Raw genomic sequence first — 19,414 nt, 5'->3', positions numbered from 1 at the left:
ATATTGAAGTAGAAAAAGCCATCAAAGGCTTGAAATGTGGAAAGGCAGCAGAAGTAGATGATATTCGACCAAAAATGCTGAAGTGTGGTGGTATAAAATTCTTATAGTGACTGCACTGCATAGTTCAGAAGGCCTGGACAGAGGGATAAATTCCTGATGATTGGAGTAGAGCTCTAATAGTACCCATATATAAAAAGGGAAATAAAACTGAATGTGAGAATTACAGAAGTATTTTCCTGCTGAGTGTTCTGGGCAAGATTTATGCCGGTATACTTGAGAAACGGTTGAGAAGAATTGTGGAAGAAGAGCTAGCTGGTTTCAGGCCAAATAGAGGCAGTCAGGATCAGATCTTCACTTTAGGACAATTAGTTGAGAAAGCATGGGAATATAACAAAGATCTATATTTAAGTTTTGTCGATCTGGAAAAGGCATATGACAAGGTGCCAAGAGAGAAGCTGTTCAATACACTACAGTTATATGGTGTCAATGGGGCATTAAATCAAGCAATACTTAGTCTTTATTTGAGTTGCAAGTCAGCAGTTAGAATTGAAGGAGGTGCAGGAAGATGATTTAATGTTAAATCTGGTGTGAGACAAGGATGTACATTATCTCCTCTGTTATTCATTATCTATATGGATCACATTATGAAGGAAAGTGATATTAAACATGATATCAGAATTGGAGATGTGAATATCAGCTCTTTGCTTTATGCAGATGATGTTATACTTCTAAATAAATCTGCTACAAGTCTGCAAGATTCCCTGACTTAATTGAATAACTGTTGTAATAGATATGGTATGAAGGTCAGCAATAAAAAGACAAAGACAATGAAAATAAGTAGAATCGTTGAAAATGTCAACTGTGTTTTGAATGGGGAACTTGTGGAACAAGTAAAACATTTCATCTACTTAGGCACGATTTTTAGTGAAGATGGTAAATTCAATATGGAAATAGACAACAGAATCAACAAAGCTGGTATGGTAGGAAGTTAATTGAATAAATTCATATGGAATAAGAGAAATTAGTCGGAACACTTAATTAGCTGTATACAAGACAGTGTTCAAACCAGTTTTAGCTTATGGATTTGAGAGCTGGGTCAGAAGTAAAACACTTGACCAAAGACTAGAGACTGCAGATATGAGAGTCCTGAGAAAGATTAGAGGCATGAGCATATGGCATTAATGGCAATATCATTAAAAATGAGGATATTAGAAAGAACTTGACATTGTTGGCATCCAGGAATGCGTTAGCAGAATTAATCTCAAGTGGTATGGTATGGTCACTTGGAACAGAATGGGCGAGGAAAGATTAGCAAAACAATTGATCTCTGCCAGTTTGGCAGGAAAACGATCCAGAGGATGACAAAGATATAGGTGTTTTGATGCTGTACAAAGTGTCTTAGACGATAGAAATGTAAGGTCTGATAATGTTGGCGTCTTGACAAGTAACAGACTGATTTTGAGGAAAATTGTAGATAGGAAGTTAGTAATGATGTAAATTTTTCATGTAGTACTATCATATCCTGTACACCCTTTGAGGGTACATGTCAGGAATTTGATGATGATGATGATGAAGAGAATCATCATAGCTGACAGTTGAAGTTCAGTTAAATAGAAGTGTAGAGTTGGGTGTTTATGTTGTCATTTGCTTATGTTCATGTTGAGGCCATATATTCTCATACCATAATGAACAAATTTATATCCATACTCACCCACAGTTCTAATACTAAAACTGTCATTGGTGTGATGCACATTAAAAAATATATATATTTATTTAATATGTTGATTTATGCTCATTAAATTATGCAGTGAGTGTTTTACATAAATGTAACATTGTTATTGTTCTCTAGAAACGTGTAGTAATGATCACAGCAAGAGTTCATCCAGGTGAAACAAGTGCCAGCTGGGTTGCCAAAGGTCTAATAGATTTCCTTACTGGTACTTCTTCAGAGGCTCAGGTATCTTAGTGAGAAGAGAAATTTAAAATTAATTCTCTTTAGATGTAATATATGCTTGCAATAATAATAGTTATCATTAGATTTATAACATTAAAGAATAATTATTTATAACAATCTCTTCTTCTCTTCCGTCTAAGATGGGTTGAGTCTTCTCTTGAGCAGGATCTTCCAGTCTTCTCTATTCCTTGTTCAAAAAAGTTCCTTATATGTTCTGCATCCCGAGATGTTCTTTATTAATTTCAGCCAGGTAATTCTTGGTCTTCCGGGTCTTCTTTTTTCAGTTGGAAAAGTATTGATTAGAACGTTAGGAAGTCTGTCTGCGTCCATGCGTACAGTGTGTCCAAACCATCTGTTGTTTTCTAATTTTTTCTATTGTCTTTTTATACAATAGTTCTTGTTTGACTGTGATGTTTGTTTTCTTTTCTATCCATCTTGTTCTATTTATTTTTCTTAAGCATTTCATTTCAAATGCCAGCAGTTTTTTCTCCTCTCTTTTTTTAACTGTCCACGCTTCTGCTCCATAGATGACTGTTGGTATAATTATTGCTTCATATAATTTGATTTTGGCTTGCTTAGATATCTTGTTTGTTTTCCAGATTTTTCTGTAATTTTCCCATGGTGGTCCATCTTATTGCTATTCAGTGTTTGATTGTTTTGTTTCATCTATTGTTTCTGTTAGTTTTGATCCAAGGTATATGAAGTTGTCTACTTGTTCTATTTGTTCTTTAGTTCTGTTCCTCCCTATTTTCATCACTTTTGTCTTTTGTATATTTATTGTCATGTCATATGTTTTACAGGTTTCGTTTAGCTTGTTGATCAACTTTTGTAGTTCATTTGGGGTTCTTGCAAGAAGGACGAGATCATCTGCATATTTTGATATTATTTATGTTTAAACCATTGACATTGATTCCAGGCTCATTGTCTATTGCCTTCTTTACAACTTCTTCTAGATATATGTTGAATAGGCATGGAGATAATGGGCATCCTTGCATTACTCCTTTTTGGATCTCTATGGGTTCTGTTGTGAGTGTAGAGTAATATTTTATCAGAAACTGTATTATATATTTGTCTATTGCATTTTCTAGTAGAATTTTAAGAAGGATTTCTCTGTTGATGTTATCGAAAGCTTGTTTAAAGTCCACAAAACAACAATATAGTTCTTTATGGTCTTCCCAGCTGAGCTCTGCTAGTTGGTGCACTGTGAAAATTTGGTCTATCGTTGAATAGTTTCCTCGGAAACCAGCTTGTTCCATGCCTATCATTTCTTCATAGGTGTTTTTTAATCTATTTTGTATAATTCTTATGAATATTTTATAAGTGTGAGGGAGTAAATTGATTGGTCTGTAATTTCTGCAGTCTCTTTTGTCTCCTTTCTTGTATATTGGGATGATCTTTCCAGTTCTCCAGTCATCTGGGATCTCTCCTGTTTGTAGTATTTTATTGAATAGGGTTGTTAAATATTCTATTGATATGCTGCCTCCATATGACCACAGTTCAGTAGGGATAGTATCAATGCCTGATGCTTTATTGTTTTTCATCTGTTTTATTGCGTATCTAACTTCTTCTTGTAAAATTTTTGGGTGATCATTATTTTCTTCTATTTATAACAATAGGATATTAAGTGCATTTTTCAGAATGTTTACATGTATATTATATTTGTTTGATATTCACCTTTCTCTGCATAGATTTTAACCTTGTGTGCCATCTGAATAGATTGCATTAAAATTTGATATTTTGAATCTTTGGTTTTTTAATCATACTTTTAGTGACAAAATTTGGCAGAATAATAATAAAGTCTGCTGGATTGAATTTAAGAAAGGTAAGAACAGATGTATTAACTGATTGGATTCAGGTTGGCAAGAGAGTTAGGCAATATTGCATACATTCTCCTCACCTGTTTATTATCTATGCTGAGAACATCATGCATATAGCATTGGATGAGCTTAATCCAATGCTATATGCACAAATTATGATAGGTGGCACATTGATTAGTAAACTGAGGTATGCTGATAATACAGTACTCCTTTGTAATGACAAGGAAGAACTAGAGTGAATCCTTGACAAAGTTAATGCAATTAGGAAGAATAGAGGATTTCTACTCAATCCCAGTAAAACCAAGATTGTGGTTCTCAAAGGAAATGTAGACAGGGAAGCTCCTGAGAACAAATCTTTACCTTAACAGAGAAAGAATAGAGGGAGTCAGCAAATTTGAGTACCTGGGATCTATTATTAATGTGAAGAATTGCTGTTTAGAAGACAAGAAAATTAGGAATGGCTCAAACAATAGTCAGAGACTGGTCTAAAACAGGAACAAAGTTGAACAAACTAACCTGAAGGGCTGTATCATATCTCCTCTTTTCCTTCTATCCACCAATCTCTGTAATTACATTCTCTCAAACACTCTTCATAACTAACAGTCAGGAGTCCTACCTGATGATATCACTTTGGTTATTTATCTTTGGACCCTCTCTAGTGTTTCTATTTCACAATGAAAACTAGGTGACCATATCTGAGAACAATAGTCCATACATAGTCTGACCAATACCTTATATAGAGGCACAGTCTTTGCGACATGTGCGATGTGCCCCTGGAACTTTGGTCCAATGTCTTCCACCGCTCCAAGATCCCGAATCTCATCCACTTCCTGAAGAGAGAGAGAGAGTGTGTGTGTGTGTGTCAGAGTGAGTGAGGGTAATGTAGTGTAAGTCAAAGGAAAAGAGTACTGCTTTCTCTCTTTGGATAATAAAAAATGCACAGTGATTTTTTTAAAAATTTATTTATTTAAAAAGTTTTAAGTCATGTATTTAATGTTTTCACCACAATGAAATTTATTTGCAGTTTCATAACTGCACTTACTTTATAACAAGCAAGATTTATTTGCAATCACACGAAGAATATAAGAACATTGTCATACTAATACTGTTATTATCCTAATTAGACTGCTATTTTTAAAATAATTTTTATTCTTGGGAACTAAACTGCAGTGTGACATTTTAATAAGTATAGAAATTAATATTAATTTAATATTAATTTTTATGGCTATTTTGCCTATTTTTCTTTAGGAGAACCCCAAAGAAAAATAGGCAAAATACCCATAAAAATTAATATTAATTTAGAGGAGTAACATAAAATTTTCCAGAAATAATATCTATAATTATAGAAATGTGTCAACACAATCACAGCAAGGTGTACTTTGTAATACCATTTATACATATCGTGATGGCAATGGGATATTACAAACAGCTTGTTATTGTCATGTATAACATATAATTTTGTTTCAAATTATTTTTCAAATTTTGCTACTAAAAATAGTCCAAATCCATCCATCTATTCATTGGACATCATCAGATGCCATATGGTCACTCCTTTCCTCTGTAATGTGCCACACTAGTCGCTAGGTGGTAGTATACCCTTCTGCAGGCTTTGGCTGTCTGAAAATCAGTCACTTCAAGCACACCATCCATCCATCCATCCATCTCATTGAAGACCTACCCCTTCCTCTTTTTCCCAGGAACTTCACCTTCTATTACTGTTTTAGAAGTCCTCCTTTCAATGTATCCAAAGAGTTTCAGCTTTTTTCTATCAGTATCTTTAAGGAGCCTTAAAGTTCTACTGATCGTTTCTACTATACATTCATTTGAATGCCTTTCAATATATGATATCCTCAATAGCTGTCTGTAACACCATATCTCAAAAGCAGCTATCCTTTTCCTATTAGACTTCATTAGGTTCCAAGTCTCTTATCCATATTCACTGTGAAAAAACAGTTACATCTAGAATCCTCAATTTTGTTCCTGTTCAAATTTTAGACAGGTCTCTGACTGTTGTTTTAGCCATTCCTAATCTTTTGTCTTCTGAACAGCAATTCTTTGCATTCATAATGGATCCCAATTACTTGAACTTGCTAGGAGTATCTGGGATCCATTATTATATGGTATGATATGATAGAGCCTTTCAGGTTAGTTAAGGGATTCTCTCAAATTAATACAGAAGAAATTATAAAAAGAGTAGACATCGAGACGGGAAGAATGAGAGGTCATCCCTGGATGTTGCATAAAGATGTGAAGAAGGGTGTGAGAAGTAGAATTTTTATGGAGAATTGTTAGTGAGTGAAATGCATTGCCTGAGTACATTGTGAGTGCAAGTAGTGTAAATAACTTCAAAGCTCATTATCATAGACATGTTGCTGGTTAAGTGAGCCTCCCACAACAAGTGTTGACTTCATGGAGGTTACCAAATAATAATAATAATAATATTTATAGATGTACAGTATCGCTGGTTCATGAATATTTGACTAAAGTTTAGAAAGCAGAACACTGGAATAAGACATTAACATTTATTTTAATTGACAACACAACATTTCATCCTAATTACACAGGATTTGCTCAGGTATAAACCTACCAACTAGTAAACTAGCAGACAAAACAGTAAGGTCTAACAAAGGTGACAACTGTTAGGCAGTTATAGAAGAGACTGATGTTATTTTAAAATATTTGTAATCCTTCAGAATGTTGTGCATATTTATATATTTGCATGAAAGCATTTGACTAATGAAGGCTAGGATGTATTCAGACACAAGTTAATACTTGAGTTAATATTTAGATGCTTAGGATCTAATGCTATTTCCAAAGACTCAGAGATTTTTCTCTCCGTTGTATTACAGCAGTGGTATAATAGTTCCAATTCATTCCATAAAATTTGATGTCTCATTAGTGAAGTGTCTTGTGGGTCAGCTGAAGAGAGCATATTTAATGACAAAGCTGAGGTCTCTCCTATGGTATTCAATATCTTAAACATGTTCTTTGGTATGTTGTTCAATTGATTTCTCTGTCTGTACATAGTAAGATGACTGGCAATCGCGCCCTAGCCATTAAACACCCAAATAATGAAATGGGTTATGTCGAGGTTTTGTGGATTGGAGTAGTGATCTCATCTTGATACAGGGGTTATAAATACTACTTTGATTTCATATTCCTTAAATATTTTTGCTTGTTTTATGGAAATAGAGCTAATATATGGAAGTGTGATGAATCCTATGTTTTCTTCTTCTCTGGTCTCATGTCAGTTGTATAGTCTGGAGATGATGTGCTCACTATAGTCATTTTTGAAGGAAAGTGTTTCTTAAATGTTGAAGTTCTTTGGCTACTTCATCCTTGTCAATAATGAGTCAGCATCCTCTTGCTCCTAGTGTGGAAATAATATCCACTTTTTGAGGTCTACAATGATGGGACAAGGCGTAGATACCTGTCAGTATGTATAGACTTTCAAAATATAGAGAGTTTTAATTTATCCAATTCCTTAGTTAGTAGAAGGTCCAGAAATGGGAGTGAGCCATTAGATTCTAATTCATAGGTGAATTTTATGTTAGGGTGTTAACAATTCATGTACTCATGAAAAAGCAGAAGTGAAGGTAGTCCATGGTTCCAGACTAAGAATATATCATCAATGTATCATCCCCTTTCCATAATTTTAGTTTCTGATAGTATTCTTCTAAGCAGGGGTAGGGAACTCTTGGCATTCGTGCCAAATGTGGCATGCCAACCATTTTCCAGCACACAACCCAGGGCTCACCTTAAAAAATAAATAAATAAATGCACATCCACTATTGCTGGGTTGTATATTTTAACTTAATAGAATACAATTTTAATTTTAGAATAAGATTACACTGTTTTTTTTTTTTTTTAACCAATAAATTTAATGATGAATTATGTCAACAAGTTTCACCATTTGGGCTGTTTGGCTTCTTCGAGGCATGCAAACGGTAAAGACAACTCAAAGTCCTTAGTACATAGAACAAATGTATAAAATATAACAAAATTAAAAAGACGCAAAGCATCATATGCATGGAGCGAGTGGTTCATTAATTATGATGTTACCAATAAATTTAATGATAAATTATGCCAACAAGTTTCACCAATTGGGCTGTTTGGCTTCTTCGGGGCATACAAATGGTAAAGACAACTCAAAGTCCTTAGTACATAGAACAAATGTATAAAATATAACAAAATTAAAAAGACGCATAGCATCATATGCTATGTGTGTGTTTCATTAGTTATGATGTTACGCTTCTTTTTAATTTTGTTATATTTTATACTTTTGTTCTATGTACTACCGACTTTGAGTTGACTTTACCGTTTGTATACCCTGAAGAAGCCAAACAGCCCAGTTGGTGAAACTTGTTGACATAATTTATCATTAAATTTATTGGTCAAAAAAAACCCAGTGTAATCTTATTCTAAAATTAAGTTAGTGGCCAAAAAATATACTCACAGAATACAGTTTTATTAAGTAGAGTGATACCAAATAAAAATGCAGTAAAGAAATAAACGCTATCAACTGTTTTAATAATAAGCCATCTATCTCTACAATATACTGATGTACAAGTTTTGTCCTGTTCAGTTGTTGCATCATTCAACAGGCAGCCAGATGTGGCATGACTGCTTTACCATCATTTTATATATTTTTTTCATGTTTTGTAAAGAATTTATTGGTTTTCTAAAGTGTGTATATATATGGATTTGGATTTAATTAAATCGTAAGTCATTAAAATATGGATTGGAAGTATCTATTTTCACTTAATATGTTTAATTTATTAGATACAAATGCAAATTTTCTTTACATTGCCATAAACATAAGTTATTGTTAAAGCTATGTGAAATGTATTATCGATATTCAGGATTATGAAGTGTTATCTGCATGTGATTAGATGGCATGCACTTTCTCTTTCATTTGCAGGTGTGTAGGTAGGCTTATAATTGTACTAATTTTTGGTTTGCTTAAACTTGGTAGTTGTATGCAGAAAGTGATTAAGATGAGATTTTTTTGAGTCCAAATTATAATTTTTCTCAGTTTATTTATTTATTTCGTGTGCGAACTACAGAAAATGTAAGATCATACATGCCAGCTAAGTTGGCTGAGTGGTTAGCATATCTGCTTACCAGCCAAAAGGCTGCTGGTTCGAATCCCGCCATGGGCATGGATGTTTGTGATTGTCTGTGAAAATACTAGTGGTGTGGGTGGTAGATGGCGTTGGTGTAGTTGTAGTTAGTGAAGAGAGAGAGCTGTAACGTAGGTACACTCCCTCGATGAGTCTTTGGATTCCCTGGAGGTGTTATGTAATAATACATATAAATGATTAAAAGCACACATTTAAAAAAGTAGACATTAAAAGACTATGGATTAAAAGCTTACATTAAGAGACAAAAATGCCACTTGCATAAAATATCACAAAAACATAAAATGTCAAATTTCACTCATCCAGTGATTAATATACTTTAAAGCTGTTTCATTACACTGCATTAAATCTTCTCGGGTATATATATTATTAATGTCTATTAGGCAGCATTGCAGAAGATGATCCATGGTTTGTGTTTTCACCACATGAGCAACTGTCATTGTCTGTGTAGCCTCATCTGGCCATATTCTGCTTTGATCTGCCCATTCCAGAACAAGGTCTGTTCAATGTCTTCCATCTTTGCCAGTCTAGATGTAAGCTGGATAGAAGAAATTCGTTTAAGTTCAGAGCCTCTGGAGATTGTTCTTGCCACATTGTTGACCTTGTGGCTTTTATGGAATCAACCAATGGTTCCACTGAGGGAATAAAACTTTTCCTTGAGTTTAGCCTCCTATTTACTGCAAGATGCCCATACAAAGGATGCCATTCATCATTTAGTTGTTGTTTTCACTCATATCTTCCATGTTGTTCTGATATGAAGAGGTGCAGTACGAGACCGTGAATATAGATGGTCAATTTTTGTAGGCTTAAGGTGCCAGTAATGTGCCGACACGTTTCATTAATTACCTTGTCAATAATTTTGACATATGAAGATCTTTCCCAAACAGGGCTAGCATACTCTGCTGTCGAAAAGCAAAGTGCCAGTGCAGAGGTGTGCAGTACTTGTGGACTTGCACCCCACTGAGATGATGTTAATCGCCGTAGGATATTATTACGTGTTTGAATTTAGCTGCTGTCTTCTCTATATGTCGCTTATAATTTAAGGTCCTATCAAGTGTGACACCTAGGTAAGTTGGATTTTGATAATTGACCATTCCATTCTATATTCAACTCTCTCCTTGCCTCCTTATTATTGAGATTGGAAAGACACATTTGAGTTTTACTGGGATATGGTTTCAGTTGGTTTTCCTTATAGTAAACTGAAAAGGTTACTAGTTCTTGTGTGAGGTGCTTCTCAATATCAAAGGATTTTGCTTGATAAGCTGTTGCTCAGTCATCTGCATATAAGAAGGTTCTTGAGGGTGGGTTTATAGGTTGGTCATTATATATATATTGAAGAGGAGGGGAGAGCGCACACTTCCCTGAGGTAGACCATTTTTCTGGATATGCCATCTGCCCTTTTTTCCTTGAAAATCAACAAAGAATCTCCTGCTGAATAGCAGCGATCTGAATACCTCCACTAACCGATAGCTGTTTGTCATGCTGTAAATTTTGACTATAAGCTTTCTGAGAGTTAGTGTTTCATATGCTACTATCAAATCTATAAATACAGATCCTGTTGCTAACCCCCTTTCAAAGCCATCCTCAATAAACTGTGTTAAGTTGAATACTTGTCCAGTGCATGATCTTCTTGGTCTAAATCCTGCCTGTTCTTTTATCAGCACTTTCTCTATTTCTGGGCTTAGTCTGTTCAAGATTAACCTCTCATACAGCTTCAGCGTTGTGCATAGGAGAGCTATAGGCCTGTAGTTCTTTGTATCCTCAGCAGATTTACCCGGTTTCAGGATAGGTATTACTTTCATTTGCTTCCGTATGCTGGGTATTTTAGCAAATTTGCAACGAAAGTTGAAAAATTCTAACAACCACTCCTTTGCCTTTTCTCCCAGGTTTCTGATATCATCTATACTGGCAGCTTTTCCTGGTTTTAAGACTTTTAGGGCATTTTTGTCAGTGTCCATACGTCTCTGTCCACATTTTTACACCCAATGATCCAATTTTCATTAATGTTGGAAAGCAATTATTTTTGCATGTACCTTGTGGTTGTACAACTTTGGTCATTCAGTTGTAATTTACTTTTTTCTTTTGCCTTTGCTTTATTCTCTTCTTGACATCCTTTCTTCCTTCTTTTTTTTCATATTTATGCTATATATATTTATGCTATATATATATATATATATATATATACTTCCTGCCCTTTATAGATTGGACAGAATGTCACAACCACCAGCAAAGAAATATAGATATTCAAATGAAGAGGATGTTAGAGAATTTAAAGCATACTGGATTGAAAGATAATAAAGCATTATGCATTTTATGTTCTAAATCAGTTGTTTATAGGACTTCTGTAAAGAGACATTTTGAAACTGTTCATAAGAACTTAAGCAATAAAAGTGAACAAGAACAAAGAGAATTAATTTCTTGTGAAGTGAGCAAGACAAAAATGAAGAGTCTGATACCTTGATGAAATTTGTTTCAGGTAGGCCTAGTTCCAAATTAGTTGCTGCTAGTTTTATTTGGAGTAAAGTGGATGACAAACAATATTAAACAGGAGCTATATGCAAAAAAGAGGCTATGGAAGAGATATAAAGAGACAGGTGAAGAGAAGATGCATGAAGAATATAAGACACAGGCTAGAAGATTGACTAGTATGGTAAGGAAGTTGAAACTGGAATATGAGAAAAGATTGGCCCTTAGATCCAAGGAAAATCCTAGGGAATTTTTTAGCTATGTGGCCAGTAGGAGGAGAAATGACTGTGGAAGAATGACATTGTGCGATAAAAATGGGAATAGAGTGACTGATGCAGAGGACATAGTAGAATTGTTCAATGACCACTTTATTGGAGTATTTCATCCTGGAGAAGTCAGTTTTAATGCTAGAGGGATAGGGCAGGTTCAAGGTTTAGAGGTACAGGAGGAGAGTGTGTTTCAAATACTGAGTACTCTGGATGTCAGTAAAGCTGTGGGACTGGATGGTATTTCACCACGAGTTTTGAGAGAATGTGCTAAGGAACTGACAGTGCCCTTGATCTGGCTTTTCAATGAAAGTCTGGCTGCAGGAAAGTGCCCATGGAATGGAAGGAAGGTAAGATAGTGGCATTGCATAAAGGCGGTAGCAGACTGGAAGTGTCTAATTATAGGCCAGTTTGTGTGTCATCAGTAGTTAGTAAGATCTTGGAGAAAGTAGTGAGGGACCATATACAGCATTGGGCAGATGAAGGTAATGTTATCTGTGAGAGTCAGCATGGATTTGTGAAGGGGTGCTCTTGTTTTAGCAATATGCTAGCCTTTTATGATAAAGCTACAAGAGCATTAGATGAGGGAAAGGCATATACTGCCATTTTCCTCGACTAAGCAAAGGCATTTGACAGGGTGCCACATGATAAGCTGATATTTAAGTTGCAGCACATGGGTCTGAATGTCAAATTGGTCAACTGGATTCAAGATTGGCTGTCTGATAGGTATCAGAGAGTTGTGTATGGTGGAGCAGTTTCAAGAAGGCAAGAGTGTTACAAGTGGTTTCCCACAGGGCTCAATACTAGGACCTATATTGTTTAACCTTTATATTAATGACATTGCCAGTGGATTGCAAGGGGATATTCAGTTGTTTGCGGATGATGCGAAGCTGGGAAGGATTATTAGTAATAGTGCAGATGTGGTAGTCCTGCAAGAGGATTTGAATAAGCTAGATAGATGGGCAAATGAATGGGGCTGTCAGTTTAATGCAGTAAAATGTAAGGTCTTGAGGTTTGGGAAACATCGATGGGATGCTGCATACTCTATGGAAGGAGTTATACTGGAGGAAGTAGGGGAGACGAGATCTGGGGTTGATGATTGATAGAAACATGAAATTTAGGGAACATATTGCAAAGATGGTGAAGGTAACACAGAGGATTGCTGCAATTATGAGAAGGACACTGACCTGCAGAGATAAAAGGGTTATCATTCCGTTGTATAAGTGTCTAATCAGACCACACTTAGACTATTGTTCTCAGATTTGGTCCCCAGGATTTGAAGGGGATAAATTAACTGTGGAAAGGGTACAAAGATAGATGACAAAGATGGTTTCAGGACTGTACAATGTTAGTGTACACTCCCTCAGCCGATCCTCATAACTAATAAGAAGAATAGAAATGGACTGCAGAGTTTGGTGGATAGAAGAAGGAAGGGTAATATGATTGAGACTTTTAAACTGTTGAGAGGTGGTTACAGGGTTGACACTGGGGAGTTCTTTTGCTTGGTTGAACAGCGGAAAGAGTCATGAGAAGGGGCCATCCCTGGAAGTTACGAAAGGAAACTGTGAGCGAGAGGATGAGAGGAGTGGTTTCTTTGCATGGAGGGTCGTTGAACCATGGAATGCATTGCTTGATGGAGTGGTGAGAGCGAGAATGGTCAATGCATTTAAGGAGTGGTATGATAAACTTTGTGTTTCCTAGGAGGGACCTCCCTCGATGAGTCTTGATAGACCTGTGTTTCTTAGAAAGGACCTCCCACGATGAGTCTTTTGACTCCATGGAGGCCTGAATAATAATAATAATAATAATAATAATAAAGTTATTGCCCAACATGGAAAACTACTCAATGATGGGGAGTATATTAAAGGGAACAATTAACAAAATATTTGCCTTCATGTAAGTTCTTTTCTATTTGTGTTGATGAGAGCACAGACATTACGTCATCAGCTAAGCTAGCAATCTCGGCCTGATTTTGTAGGGTTGACAAAGTATGCGAAGAGATAATTAACTTTGTAACCAGTGCCGGATTTACGTATAAGCCAAAAAAGCTGCAGCTTAGAGCCTCGCAATCTGCCGGGTCCTCAAATAAAAAAAACAAAAAGACCAGCTGATGTAATTTAAAACAGTAGGGGCCTCTGGGTTTTGTATAGCTTAGAGCCTCAGCAAGTCTAAATCCGACCCTGCTTGTAACACTACCTGAGCGTACCACTGGGGTTGAAATATGTAAAGCAGTTATGAATGAATTATCTATTCAGTAACCAAGGTTGTTAATCACATTTCTGCACATGCTTTGAATAAAAGACAATTTCAGAATCTATTGAATGAGGTGGATTTGGTGTACAAATAATGTACAACAGTGTTTGTTGGCTTAGTTGAGGTCTTGTTCCGAAATGATTTGTTGAATGCTTGGATGAGATAAATATCTTTTTTGAGTAATCAACAAATGTCTTATAAAGAAATGTATGACATTGTGTAGGTTTGTAAACTGATGCTTTTTGCAGATTTTTGCAAACATTTAAATGACTTGAACCTTTAACTACAGTGCTCTGGTAACCATAAACATAACACCAACTCTTGGTGTTATGTTTGATGACATAAAGGCATTTGAAATGAAATTAGGAGTTTTTGAGAGGGATGTAGACATTGAGAGATTTAGATACTTTACAAACCTAAAGAAATACATAAACGATCTCCAGAATGATGACAGAACAGACTGCCAATGTCTCCAAAACCTATTTTTAAACATCATTGTGTCAACTACTAAGCAGTTCTCTCTCTCTAAGATTTGTTAAGTTCAGAGAATTCGAAGAGACTGCCAAATTCATTAAATTTCCAGACACTATAAAACTGGATGAATTAAACATGCAGATGTTTTTGTGGATAAATATGGATGATTTAGAAATGCAGTTGACTGATTTTCAAAAGCAGGTCAATTTGGAAGCAAAAATTTGTTGACTGCAGAATTGACTTGTGAAATATTGCAAAGGAGCAATTAGAGATGGGAGTAATAGAGCGAGGTGCAGAAAATGAGGTGCTAAGAACTTGGAATATTTTTCCAAGGAGTTTTTGTATGTTTAAAACCCCTTTCAACAGCATTACTATTCATTTTTTCATCTACATATTCTTGTGAATCATTGTTCTCAGCGATGAACTTTGTTAAGTCTCATAATAGCAGTAGCTGTAGAGATGAAACTAGTATACATGCATATCTCTAAAGGTTAAAAATATAAACCTGATATAAATTATCTATCATCAGTGATGAAGCAGCAGAAGTCTCATTGATGCTAAATAAATAAAATGTGTGCTATTTTTTTTTTTTTCTCAAGTTTTGATTTGACATTTTCTGCTAAATAATGATAAAGATTAAATTCTGTTTAATATATTATATAGGTAAAATAACATTTTATTTTATCTGTAATTTTTATGTATTATTCTTAAGGGATTAAGAATTAATAAAAGAATACCTTTAATTTTATTTTCTTTTATTCTGCTTTAGTCAAGTAAAATGATTAAGAGATTGTGCACTGTAATATATTGGAAAAACTTAAAAAAACCTATGTCTGATTGATCTTTATAAAAAAACAAAAAGTTCTGAATTATTGTTTACTCTTTTGCATCTTTAAATTGTGTGGCTGTATATGGCAGCTAGAATTACACTTAAAGGCAAATAAAAAATAATCGCATTATCAAGAGGGTAGAAAGACTTTTTAAGTAAAAATTCTGTCACTAATTTTTACATTAATTCAATCTTATATGATTTACAATAATCATTCTTACAGTATTCTTTGATTTTACCATTCAAGTGTGATTTTTGATTATTTGAAAATGTTCTCAATTCTTATATACTTGGTTTAATCCTTTATCCAAATGTAAGCAAACAAGTTTGCTCCTGAACTATTTTCTGGACTGTGACAACTCATATAAAGAAGCTAATGACTTCACATCACTTGCCTTAGTATTCCATAATGCAAAACACATCTCCTTGCAGACATGTATAATACTATGCATTATGGGAAGGGTCACTACTCAGCAGGGGCAAATTCTCCATGCTTGCTGTGCAAGCTCATTACTTGAGAAAGAAGTAATATTTATTTGTTAATAAACATGCATTTATAAGCATTCCATTTAGGCTTTTGTTTTTGTAGACAGAAGACGTTTTAAGCTTGCATGGCAATAATTGAGCTTTGCGTTGTGCATCGAAGGCCGATGCTTGCTCGTCTAGTCAAAGCTACCTTGACTTGCTCGGTTGTAGGAGCTTCCAGGTCCTCGCTGCAGCACTGTGATTTAATGCACATGCATAGCCATTTCACGTTGTCTCACTCCGTTGCTTAAACACAGGCCATACGCAGTCAAAGTAGCTCTAGCCAGTGAGCTTCAGTCAGCCTTTACAAGTGTGCATGTTGCTTGGGAAAATTAAGTTACAACCAACTTTTTATGACTATGTTATTGACCAGTTCATAAAGAAGAACCGTAGGGTAGAATTTATATTCAAGTAGCTAAATTGCGAAAGATAGAATATCATTTGTAAAATAAATGATGTATTTGTATGATTAAATGTACATAAATGTCTAAATATCTAGTTTTAAATGGTAAGTAATTCATTATTCACTAATCAGACTTCAATCACACCTCTCACTCTCTGAATGATAACAAGAGCAAGCGTGAATTTCAAGACCAGCATTCGCCCCTGCTACCTAGACTGGTTTCGACCTTTATTGAGGTGAAAAAGTAAAGGGTTGCTCATCATAGGCCTAGAGTAGTTAGTATAGGGGTGCAAAAGAGCCTGATAGTATTAGGAGGAAAAAAGACAGATAGATAGCATGAGAGAGAGAAAAGGCCTCAGCTCTTTTATATCATCATATAGCCAAAGGCTATCAGTTTTTCCTTTTCACCAATCTCATATAGAAGAACAACCAAAAAACCAATTGAAACTAAGGTGCAAAGATAACTGTTACCCAGATGGTTAGCCCCATCTGGGTTAACTGCCTTGAGTTGGCCTTTTCTGCCTGGAATTGTCTCCCTTCAATTGACTATAAGACTACATTGAATTAAGGGTATGGAACTATTTTAAAAAACCTTTCATAACAAGAATAGACAGAATTTTATCTCCCCCTGGTGAATATTGCATAATGTGGGTGGTCTATACCATCTAGTGATAAATTTGATATCTCCTAGAATGCTTCTTTCTAAATGCAAAAAACATCTGACTGAACAATAAAATTTTCACAATACAATATTATAAAGCATTTGGATGTCATATTGCTGGTTTTCAAATCCATATTTTTTTCTAACCTTCCATAAATGCTATTTTAATTCATTAATTATAAAAATCAAAATTCTCTTCCCATTGCTGACAGGTGTTGGATACTGCAAAAAAATAACATGTTCTGTTGTAAGTAATGGAATGCCTAACACATTATATAATCTGTTCCAAATACGGAGAGCAAGAGGGCAGTTGTAGAATGCATGCTCTACTGTTTCCAATTGGTAACAGATGTCACAGATTGGATCTCCGATGTTAAAGTATCTCCATTTGATGGCATTGACTGGAAGGCGACCATATGCAATTCTCCAAGCAAGATCCTTCCTGTTAGGGTACCCTTGAAACTTCAAGTTATGAAACAAAATATTGTTGTTAGTACCCAACTGTGGAACTTCGCAGCAAAAGAGATTAAAGATTTCTTTGTACCAAATTTTACTTTTTTAATGGTAAGAATGCCAATTCAGAGTGTTTTAGCAGTCTTAGAATTAAGCACAGAGTGTGGTAGTATTCAGGAACAATCTCAGCTTTTGGATAATCATTAATTCCAAACAGGGGAAGATGAAAACCCAAGTAGTAATGATGAAAGTCTGCACATGTGTGATCAGTCTGTAATATTTTATGAATTTTAGAAGCTGTATTGCTTAGATAGCAGAATTTTAAGACTGGAGGTCCAGATCCTCCATGCTTCTTTGATAGTTGAAGAAATTTCTTTTTAACTTCTCGGTATCGGCTGGACCAAAAAAATTGCTGAAACTTACAATATAATTGCATTTCTTCAGCTTCTGTGATGTTTGTAATATTATGTACAACTGAGCAGGAAAGATTATGGTTTTGAGTAATATGGCTTTAGAAGAAAAGGAGACCGGCCCTATTTTCCAGTCGTCTTGCATTTCCAAGTTCTTGTATATAACTTCTTGGACTGGTAATATTCAGTAATTCCAAGTATAATGACAGGTTCTCTCTTTGGGGATAGTCCAAAAGGAATGCCTCCAAGATTCCACTTCCCATAAACTTTTAATTTTGTCTTGTCTGCATTAATAATTAATCCACTGCTTTTGCTGAATTTTTCCAATATACCAAAAAATATATATATGGAATCATTATCCTTCAAATTTATGAATTTAGGGACACAAAACACACATGTTGAAAAGATTATTTTACTAATTAATAATAAAATAATAACTTGACGTTTCGACCCCTGTATTGAGGTCATCATCAGAAGGATACATGTGTATAAAAACCAAGCTACATGCTGTTGCACTCTATACAGGTAAATTGCATCTACGTTGTTAACTAATCTTTTTTCTTAGCCTGCCCTCTAGTGATAAAAAAAAAATTACCAATAAAAACTACAATAAACTCTGCTAAAGTCCTCACATACTAGGATTCTTAAGTAATTATACAGTTTATACTGTTATATTACGATTATCTTCTGGATTTGTACAGTACAGGTTGCTATTGATTGTTCAGGGGGAAAAAAAAAAAAACTTCACTAAGTCTTCTTGTATTGAGATTTTTCTTCATGGTTGCTATGAAGGTTGCAGATGGGTCCTCCACATTCTTGGAATGGTTAGACCATCATAATAGCAACCTGTACTGTACAAATCCAGAAGATAATCGTAATATAACAATATAAACTGTATAATTCCAGAAGAATCCTAGTATGTGAGGACTTTAGCAGAGTTTATTGTAGTTTTTATTGGTAATTTTTTTTTATCACTAGAGGGCAGGCTAAGAAAAAAGATTAGTTAACAACATAGATGTAATTTACCTGTATAGAGTGCAACAGCATGTAGCTTGGTTCTTATACACATGTATCCTTCTGATGATAACCTCAATACAGAGGTCGAAACGTCAAGTTATTATTTTATTATTAATCAGTAAAATAATCTTTTCAACACGTGTGGTTTGTGTCCCTAAATTCATAAATATGAGTGCTGATCACCATGTAATCTTAAAAGAAAGAATTCAAAGTTCTGACTACATCATCGGCATATGCTAATACCTTATTTTCCTTTATAGTTGAAGGAACTGTTATTCCTTGCACAGCATGTGTATTGTTGACTTGTTGTAAGAAAGGTTCAAAAACCAATGCAAAGAGCAGTGGACTGAGAGGGCAACCTTGCTTGACTCCTTTTTGAATTTTGACAGGGTCTGACAGGAACCCATTAACTAGGAGGTGGGTAGTTGAATTGACATAGGTTCCTTTGATAACAGATAGCAGCTTTTTACCTACACCAATTTGCTGGAGGATGTGGAATAGAAAGTGATGCCGGACATTATCAAATGCTTGAGTAAGGTCTACTGATAGCACTGTCATTGACTGCCTTTTTCATGTTGACTAAGCTGATTACATCACATAACAGAAATAGATAAAATTCTACTGCTCGACCTGGTACTCCATACACCTGTGTGCTTTTAATTATGTATCTCATTCCCACTTTAAGCCTGTTATTGATAATGCAGAAAAATATCTTGTAGTCAGTATTAGATAAATAGATCTCCAG

General features: G+C 35.0%; 1 protein-coding gene across 1 annotated transcript in view; it reads left to right on the top strand.

The window, feature by feature from the left end:
- Positions 1-19,414, top strand: part of LOC150092693 (cytosolic carboxypeptidase 2-like) — a 354,069-nt gene that overhangs the window by 146,632 nt on the left and 188,023 nt on the right. The window contains exon 10 of the mRNA XM_090414258.1: positions 1,850-1,957. Coding sequence (XP_090270384.1) covers positions 1,850-1,957 — 108 coding nt within the window. The remainder of the gene's footprint in view (positions 1-1,849; positions 1,958-19,414) is intronic.

The sequence above is a fragment of the Typopeltis vanoorti genome, chromosome 25 (assembly GCF_054136105.1).
Source record: "Typopeltis vanoorti isolate ZY-2024b chromosome 25, IOZ_Tvanoo_1.0, whole genome shotgun sequence".
NCBI lineage: Eukaryota > Metazoa > Arthropoda > Arachnida > Uropygi > Thelyphonidae > Typopeltis > Typopeltis vanoorti.
Note: the sequence above shows the minus strand (reverse complement) of the source record. Positions and strands in the feature narration are given on the sequence as shown.